At 36.9% G+C, this 8,936-nt stretch overlaps 3 protein-coding genes across 8 annotated transcripts in view; 2 read left to right on the forward strand and 1 right to left on the reverse strand.

Annotated features, from left to right (window-relative positions):
* The window catches only part of LOC119070830 (cytohesin-1), a 29,586-nt gene extending 26,161 nt beyond the window's left edge, over positions 1-3,425 (forward strand). For 5 of the 6 annotated variants that reach the window (XM_037175337.1, XM_037175333.1, XM_037175334.1 and 2 more), the window contains exons 6-9: positions 61-441; positions 504-615; positions 681-782; positions 2,348-3,059. In XM_037175337.1, the coding sequence (XP_037031232.1) occupies positions 61-441; positions 504-615; positions 681-782; positions 2,348-2,500 (748 nt within the window). In that variant the 3' untranslated portion in view covers positions 2,501-3,059. Of the gene's footprint in view, positions 1-60; positions 442-503; positions 616-680; positions 783-2,347 lie in introns of all 6 variants that reach the window. The other variant, XM_037175332.1, reaches the window with a different exon arrangement.
* Positions 3,426-5,395: 1,970 nt separating this feature from the next.
* Positions 5,396-6,980, reverse strand: LOC119070865 (ATP-dependent Clp protease proteolytic subunit, mitochondrial). The gene is made up of 5 exons (XM_037175375.1): positions 6,833-6,980; positions 6,570-6,773; positions 6,396-6,511; positions 5,758-5,875; positions 5,396-5,693 (listed from the first exon to the last, which is right to left on the reverse strand). Exons 1-5 carry the CDS (start codon positions 6,869-6,871, stop codon positions 5,472-5,474), a joined length of 699 nt encoding a protein of 232 aa, XP_037031270.1. The 5' UTR covers positions 6,872-6,980; the 3' UTR covers positions 5,396-5,471.
* Positions 6,981-7,702: 722 nt separating this feature from the next.
* On the forward strand, positions 7,703-8,855 carry LOC119070868 (heterochromatin protein 1-like). The gene is made up of 4 exons (XM_037175380.1): positions 7,703-7,908; positions 7,971-8,057; positions 8,119-8,427; positions 8,498-8,855. Exons 1-4 carry the CDS (start codon positions 7,843-7,845, stop codon positions 8,621-8,623), a joined length of 588 nt encoding a protein of 195 aa, XP_037031275.1. The 5' UTR covers positions 7,703-7,842; the 3' UTR covers positions 8,624-8,855.
* Positions 8,856-8,936: the final 81 nt, after the last annotated feature.

Raw genomic sequence — 8,936 nt, forward strand, 5'->3', positions numbered from 1 at the left:
CGTTCTAATAATCCCATCTGCAAAAAATTCAAATAATCAAAACAACCCATTTCCTTCCAGACAATTCTTATGGTCATTCCGATTGCCGGGCGAAGCGCAAAAAATCGATCGAATGATGGAATGCTTTGCCCAACGTTATTGCCAACTCAATCCAGATATTTTCACAAACACCGATACATGTTATGTACTTAGCTTCGCAATCATCATGTTAAACACATCACTCCACAATCCATCCGTAAAAGATAAGCCCACGTTGGATCATTTCATATCGATGAATCGGGGTATCAACAACGGTGGTGATTTGCCGCGTGAATTGCTAGAATCGTTATACGAATCAATTAGAACCGAGCCATTTAAGATACCGCAAGACGATGGAAATGATTTGATGCACACGTTCTTCAATCCAGATAAGGAAGGCTGGCTATGGAAACAGGGCGGAAGGTATGTTTGTTTTTGATGTTCTCCGTTGGATGATCGTATGATTTCGGAACTATTTTTTACAGATACAAATCGTGGAAGCGACGATGGTTTATACTGAATGACAATTGTTTATACTACTTCGAGTATACGACTGACAAAGAGCCTCGGGGAATCATACCGTTGGAAAATATTTCGGTAAGTTCGCCTATTTTCGTGGAACATTTTGTGTACATCTGTTGCTCATAAAATTCTTGTTTCAGGTGCGAGAAATTCAAGACAGAAATAAGCCTCACTGCTTCGAATTGTACGCTTGTGGGGGAGCTGATATCATCAAAGCGTGTAAAACAGACTCTGAAGGAAAGGTGAGTTGACTCATGCGGTTTTAAGTTTAGAAACGATCGCTGACCCTAAAACAACATTAGTGAAAATATTCATTGAAATCTATGGAGGACAGTGGTCAAAACGAAGAAATGAACTTTGCGGTTTATGGTAATGTCTCGACCACTGTTTCTCTTTGCGACTTGTGTTTGCTTTGAGGACGTTTAATTATTCAGTATTGTCGGTTTTTCTGTTGCTACACTACCCCTTCCTTCTATGAAACCGTAAAGGTAAATAAAATTTTCCCTTTTCACCAATCCATCCACGCCCACGCATTCACTCAATGAACCTATCTATCACATCAACAGACAGGTTATCTTTTAACGTTCGTCTTGTTCGCATGAAAATGAGAGTGACGGGCAGGTAGGAAATAGCTGCATTTGAATTTCAAATTAAATTTCAAATTAAATTGGAATTTTCGGTATGGAAAATTTTCCGTCATTTAAACTTTTCACCATTCAAGAAACGGTAAAACTATTTGCCCTCGAGTGCGAGTAGTCTTGAAATGTCGTTCAACTGCCATATGAAACAAGCCATTCGACGGAAAAAAATGCAGCGTTGTAAAATGTAATAGTTTCTAAAAGGTAAAAGGTGGTCGGTACATCCTATAGACGTGAACTCACTCATAGTCAGTCGATCTGTTACTTCTTTTGTTCAAAGTATCGTTTAGTGCTTGACACAAAATCTTTTACTTAGTTTGTTTTAACCTACATTTTGCTCCATAAGAGGAAAAGCCGTTTCTACACAGTTTTTGTTGAAGTACAGGATAGAGATCGGTTCCAAATAAACTAAAATCGAAGCTGAACCTTGAAACCCTATCTATGGACGGTCGCTTTCGTTTTTATTTTTGAACATCTTAACCATAAACCACCAAGTATACGCAACTCTAACTGACCCCTTCCTCTTCGATCTAATTTAATTTCCCTTTTAAAAATAACACAACAATGCCATCAACCCGAATTGTTTTCTTATACACGGTCGCGTGGGGTGTCAAACCCCAGGGTACTGTCAGGGCAAATAGGGTCTTTTAGTTAGAAAAGTGGGTAAAATTAGACTACTTTTGTGAACGTCCAGAGGTTCCTCTGAATCCGAAACGCAATGAAGAAACTGTTTTCACTGCACGCTACTCTGTTTTGCAATGACACCAAACATACACGGTTAGTGTAACGATGAATGTACCACCTACCTTTAAAGTGTAAATTTGAGACTCAGTTCCTACTAATCGAATAATTCCATGATTCGATGAAACAACATTTGTATGCAGCAACTATTCCTGCAAGTCTATGTTTTCGAAATCACTTCTGTGGACGGATGCAAATCCATCTGTTTTCATTTCTCCTACACACTGTCATGTACATATCGGTTCCAACAAGCTATGAGGATTTTTTTTTTATAAAGTTGTATCTGCTTCTGGGACTTAATACCTATCTAGAAATACAAAGAAAAAATTTCTAAAATATCGGCCCGATTTTGGCAATGTTATCCTCAAAAGAATCCCTCCCAATTGGTTGGAAATTTTCTTAATTATTTTATTTTCTCATCCTTCCAGGTCGTCGAAGGTAAGCACACAGTGTATCGTATGTCAGCCGCAGCAGAAGAGGATAAACTGGAATGGATTAAGTGTCTGAAGCAATCCATAAGCCACAATCCATTTTATGATATTTTAGTACAGCGTAAGAAAAAAGCTTTGGCCAACAGTTAATGAATGTAAAAAAATGTCCAACGAACAAAGACTTTATTATTATTAATAATTATTAATATTGTAAACTATAAAACAATTTAGACATGGAAAGTAATTCAACGTTGAACATTTTGTGATATGGCATTATTCAAAAACGAGAAACCGAATGATGATGATGATGAAGAAGAGGAAGAAGAAGAAAATTTATTCATTTTTTTAGTGAAATTTAAAATAAAATATTTTCAAAAAGGTTATGTGGCACTGGGTAGTGGTGCTGGTGCCTAATGAAATAAAGTGAGAACACACAGATTCTGTCTATGATATCGTATACCGTATTTCCAATGTTTTTCCGACTCAGACCCTTAGCTTATTTATTATATTTTAGTAATCTCTCCTCCAAACAAATAAATAAATTTACCAAAAAAAAAGCGAAACAAAATCTAAAAATGAAAGCAAAAAACAAATCAAACGTGAAATGATGCGAACAAACCCTTTATTTGAGACTGACGAATATTAATCAATTTTTGTTGTGTTGTGTACCAATGTTACAATTTTTTAGTGCGGTTTTTGAAAAACGAACTTATGGATATGGGGGAAAAAAGAAAAGGGAAAGGGGGTCGATTTATGCGATAAACAATTTCTTTAGTTTGCCTTTTGGAATAAATGGTCGTTATCTCTGCATGTTGTTTGAGAGGCTTTTAAAGATCAATGTATTAAACAAAAACAAATGCTCGATATGCTTAGAAGTTTAGTTTTTCTCTTTTGAATTTTAGTTTTTTTTCTATAAATGATTGTAACTTTGTTGAAATGAAATGATTTATTGTTGTACATAGTGACGGAGATTAAGTTAATTGCTATAAGTGAAAAGAATGTTGAATCCGCATAAGCATACACATTACACATATTGTAAAAAAAAACATGAAAATAAACGACGATGTAATACAAACTTGTGTTGGTTCATTCAGCTGTTCTCCAATCGTATTCCGATAATTTGGTCTCGCCACAGTCTCAGTGTAAAACTTCTATATTTTTTAAACATATAATAAGCAACATCGAACAAAAAACATTCATGAAATATGCCGTGTAAAGCCGAAACACCGTATCGCATTTGTATATTTGCTAAAAAGTTTCCGAGAGCTTAATAATGAATTTACCAAGGTATCGAACGACTGAGATTCAAGTCACATCCGATCCGAATGATCGATGGCTCTATAGAATCGTTAGTCTCCCCTGAGTTGTAAAGAGTTGTAGAGTTGTAAAAGTGAGCTGTGTCGCATGTTGAATAATATTTATTTGTGAACTAAAAGTTGAATTATTTCGCCAATAAACAGACGATTTATTTGGAAGTGTGCAGGTTTGTAGTGCTTAGAAAGACGCTGCGATACATACTCAAAAAAGGTCGGGAGGCCCGTGTGTGGAAGCGCTAGACATTGAAAACCAGTATATGGTTTTCGGTTTCGGAATCTTTTGGACAGCAGCGACCAAACAAGTTTGACAATGGATAGTAGAGAGTCCAACGATACTACGGATGCCGTTGGCCGTCGCTGTCCAAGGTTGTGACAGAAAATAGAGAAAATTCGACTACGTCGGAGATCTTCTAAGGGCTCCTCTGCCGCCATAAAGCCACTAAAAAACGAAAAACCTATCAGACCTCGTTACTACGATACCAACGATACCAAACACGCGTGGTTTATTAGTAAATGTGACACAGAGTACGTCTATGTGAAGAATAATTATGGAGGAAGAAAAATGCCAAAAAATTCTTTAAGACACTCTCAATCCTCTGTCTTCGCATTGCCTATGCTATTTTGCTCTGAAAAAAAATGGATATTGCATTTGCTCGGGTGACTTTTAAACTTTTTTTGAACCCCTCGTCGACAAATAACGATTCCACAAACAAGTGAAGTAGCAGATTTAATCGTAAGTCTCCTGATCATATTAAAGTTTACTACGAAAGCAGCCTGACTAATATAACTAAAAGGTGAGAACCAGAACTGTATATAAAACGAAATCGGGCTTCGCAGCTTACAATAAGAAAAGCATCTCCTATAAAAGTAGTCACCCTTAGAGAACGACTGCAAGGCAAGTTGTTAATTTATATATGAGTCTTAGCAATACCGTCAAGCTATCGAATTTTGAGACTTCCAAATTACGCCATAGCTTTTGCTTGGAAAATTAAGACAATCGAAACCTCTGTCCAAGAAGTCTCCCCGATCATAGGGAATATTTTTGAAAAAGATGTTCTCGAAGAATATAGACCTATGAAAATTCTACTGCGAAAGGTGCCGATGGTCCTAAAGGTGTCCCTTCCGACATCGCCCAACATCGAAAATCTGACCCTTCAGACTTTTCCTTATATTTCCTTACAATTGATTATGATTAGCTTGTGGTGTGAGGTTGTAATGGAGGTCTGGTACTACCACCATGTACCCTTCGGCGAACAACCTGACACCACTTTTTTATCATTTTAGAATGGACTTTTTGAACGTATCCACGAAGCCCCCTAAGGCAGTGTAGACACTGCAAACGGCGCTGGTGAGTCGATGACACCTTGGCCAGTATGCATACACAATATTCTATGATAGCAGTTGTACTCTTTTACATCTTTTTCAGAATATTTATGTCCTAACGAGCACTTATCGAGCCTCTCTCGCCATTTTGTGTATTTAATGACACATTAAAAATGCAGGTGCCCTACAAGGCAACAAATGGAAACAATTAGGACTCCTAATTTAGGAGAGTTCAGTTTATGTTATTGTTCAAATTGGTCCATACAGTGCCTGAGCCGTTCTAAATTCATACAGAACTTTTAGACGCCAAATTTCCATAATTTCTTTTGGGAATAATTCTCTAAGAAGAAATTTTGATATCTTTCTATCTTACAAGCCAGTAAAATTCGTTCAAACTTCTTGTTCATTCACTGCATTTGTTTCTTTAATAAAACTTTAACCAAATAATATAAAAAAAATCTCTCCTCAAACTCAGACCATTTTTACTTTTCCTGCTTCTCCGAATCGGCTGACGGCGGGTGCTCCAATACAGTATCCACAATACCCAATTCCTTAGCTTCATCCGCACTCAAAAAATGATCACGTTCCATTTTGCTATACAGTAGATCGTACGGTTGTTTCGTGTGCTTAACATAAATGTTCGTCAAATTCTTTTTCAATCTATTTATCTCGGCTGCTTGAATTTCAATATCAGTCGCTTGACCCTGAAAAATTTACGGTTCCCCATGTCAATACGTCTAAAGTTGTTCGGGAGTATCAACACAATACCTGAGCTCCACCGGAAACTTGATGGATCATTATTCTGGCATTTGGTAGAGCGTGTCTCATTCCGGGTGCTCCAGAAGATAGTAGCAAAGATCCCATTGATGCTGCCTGACCAACACACCTGGGTCGTAAAGAAAAATATTGAGAATTGTTTGGAAGGCTAGTACTGCTTCACATGGTAAAACTTGTTTGCATTTCTCGCTGATACAACCGTCACACCAGAGATTCACAATTTCACATTAATAGAGCGTGTGCGATTTTGAGAAAAAAGTTTCATATTTTATTAAAAAGAAGATTTACCATGAAAACCATTGAAAAAAATATTTAATTTTTTTTATAGAAATTATTGAAAAATATTGTTGCCATCCCGATGCCATCCCACTTATTAGAATCTTAGTAAGAATCCAATTAGAATGAATTAGAATGGTTCGGATATCCTTTTATTTTCATTCAAATTACAGCTTTTAAAGTGAGATATAAAATCAAGCAGACATTTTTCAGATATTCTGTTTACACTTTTGTTCTACAGAATAATAATCTACATCAATTAAAAATAAATTATTTATACTGCACACGGTCTATTGTACCAATAAAACCCGTAATAGCTGCACGTAATGAGTCAATATTTTGCGGTCACTTACCAGGTGGCGACTGGTGCTTTAATGTATTGCATTGTGTCGTATATGGCTAGACCAGCAGTGACACTACCTCCAGGGGAATTAATGTACATGTGAATCGGCTTTGTGCTGCTTTCAGACTATATGAATCAAACGGTAATTCACAGAAAAAACTTTACAGCAAAATAGAGATCAGACCTGCAGGAACAGTAGCTGGGCCACAATTAACGAACTTAAGTCATCATGAACCGGTCCCATTAGGCAAATGATTCTTTCTTTCAATAGACGTGAGAAAATGTCGTAAGCCCTTTCGCCACGACCCGTCTGCTCAACAACGATTGGAACTAAATTTAGGCTACTCGTCAGACTCGTATGAATTTTACTGTGTGGCACGATTGAAGCCTATGTTTCGATGAAAGACATGAAATTACTAATTTTCAATTAATTCGAATCTAACGTACGTTCACAGCTTTTGAAAGTATCCTCGCCAATTTCATCATTTTTTGTGTCTTTGCTGTTTATTACTTTTCCCGAATTCAGTTTACGAAACACAATTTGATAGCACTTTCAACTCTCTCTTCGCTAGTCAACGTAAAATAATGGTAATCAAATTCGAAGTGCAATGACAGTTGTTCAAATCAGCTGATTTTTTCATAGCCGACGTAATCACATAAATGTAGCCATCTTATTGTTAGAGAGGGATTTTTTTTTGAAAAATAGTTCTTTTAAAGCAGGTTGGTGCCCTTCTGGGGAAGCAATTTTGATATGTATGTATTACCTATTGATTGATAACGAACTCTCCTTCATCTTTAGGAAAATAACGGTTTAAAGTCAGAAATGTAAATGAGATATGTATAAAAGGATCTCTGCACACTAATGCCGTTTATCCCTTGACAGTTTGTATAAACATTGAAAACTCCACACTCCGCATCCTTTCTAGAAAGAACTGTCAGGTAAACGAAGAGCTAAACGGCGTCAGTACGCAGAGGCCTAAAACGCATGCACATTACTCAAACCGAGAAGAAAGGGTAAACTTCGATCTAGCTTTGAGCTTTAAAGCACGAAACGCCCTATTTAAAGTACTCAGTTTTCAATGAACTCCAATGAGAGTACACTTTCATTGATGAAAACTGCTCGTCCTTTACCTTTTATTTTGACGTAAACGTTAAGTAAACAGAATGAAATGCGGATTAAGCTTCACCTAGCGTTTGATGAAAAATTTCTCAAATTCTTTACGCTTTCAGCTTCTATAATCAAGAATCTACGGACGATTTGCGAGGAACGCCTTAAAAATTTTTAACAACCCTTACAAAATCGACCACAGTCACTGTCGTCAATGCTGTCATAAATGTCACAAAGCAACAGGAACTCAAACTAAATGTGATTGCTGTGCAAGCCGTTGGAATGCTTCAAAACTGGTAGAGATTATATGTAAGCAATTAAATTGATAGGACGAAATCCGGCTGGTAAAATGTCGAAAACGGGCAGATTCTATCCTATCGAGGAAATTGTTAAGAAGCGCACTCGAAAAGGAAATGTGGGTTAGATGTTGTTCATGCACATGTACCAAGAACTGATTGCTGTCATTTTGCGGTCTAGGTTGAATATTATGTAAAGTGGAAGGGTTACTCGTCCAAATCAAATTCTTGGGTACATGCAAGCTGGTTTAAAGAATCACCGAAAAAGGTAAGCCACTTTCGCTGATAATAACGGTAAATGTGTGTTGAATGAAATTTTTCCGTTTCAGGAACGTCAGCCAAAGAAAACGACGACCAAACATGTTCGTCAATCGACAACAAATCGAATCTCTAAAGCCAATCCTCAAACAACAAAGAAGAGCACCACCAAAACGGCTTTAATTGCCGCAGCAGCTAAAATAAGCTCTCAGGTCGGCCTTACAAAAGGAAGGAAACGTACCACCAAACCAGAATCTTTCGCTCAAACAAGTCCAACAACTACAGCGAAGAAAAGCTCAAAAGCCAATCCTCGATCAAAGAAGTCGGAAGAATTTTACGAAATCGAGCGAATTTTAGGCAAGCGGATTGTAAATAGTAAGGTTGGTTAGGGTTTTCTATTTTCAAACCCGATTCCGATTTATTCGGTTGCAAACTTCACCCATTTTTCAGGTTGAGTACCTCGTTCACTGGAAAGGCTTCAGCAGAGACGAAAGTTCGTGGGAACCGGAGGGTCCCTTGAAAAGTGATTATGTTCAGGTGTACTGTCATTCGTTAAGAAACGCATTTCTGGACTAAAATGCAACTTCATCTGTGTCTGTTTTGTATAATATAAATGTAAATAATGGCAAGACGAAACGGAGCACAATTCGGAATAATAAGAATTTTGTAAATATTTTGTTATATTATCGAAATAGTCAGCGCAGTAATGTCCTGTTCAATTCTATTTAAAAATTACAATTTTTGGCAACTCAATTATGAAAATTGAATTAGCTTTCAAGATCTAAAAATAAATGAGTCTAATGTTCAACATTGCATTGTTTTATGGTTTACCATTCTCTGTTGCCCACAACAATTCTCTATATTCAGTTAAAATGTGGACGTTCAGAAA

The sequence above is a fragment of the Bradysia coprophila genome (assembly GCF_014529535.1).
Source record: "Bradysia coprophila strain Holo2 chromosome IV unlocalized genomic scaffold, BU_Bcop_v1 contig_106, whole genome shotgun sequence".
NCBI lineage: Eukaryota > Metazoa > Arthropoda > Insecta > Diptera > Sciaridae > Bradysia > Bradysia coprophila.

Coding starts and splice junctions, on each gene's coding strand:
- LOC119070865 (XM_037175375.1), bottom strand. CDS start 6,871: ATGATGAAATTGGCGAGGATACTTTCAAAAGCTGTGAAC. Junction 6,774..6,832: donor TACTTTCAAAAGCTGTGAAC/GTACGTTAGATT, acceptor ATCGAAACATAG/GCTTCAATCGTGCCACACAG. Junction 6,512..6,569: donor CCCAGCTACTGTTCCTGCAG/GTCTGATCTCTA, acceptor TGATTCATATAG/TCTGAAAGCAGCACAAAGCC.
- LOC119070868 (XM_037175380.1), top strand. CDS start 7,843: ATGTCGAAAACGGGCAGATTCTATCCTATCGAGGAAATTGTTAAGAAG. Junction 8,058..8,118: donor TTAAAGAATCACCGAAAAAG/GTAAGCCACTTT, acceptor TTTCCGTTTCAG/GAACGTCAGCCAAAGAAAAC. Junction 8,428..8,497: donor AGCGGATTGTAAATAGTAAG/GTTGGTTAGGGT, acceptor CCCATTTTTCAG/GTTGAGTACCTCGTTCACTG.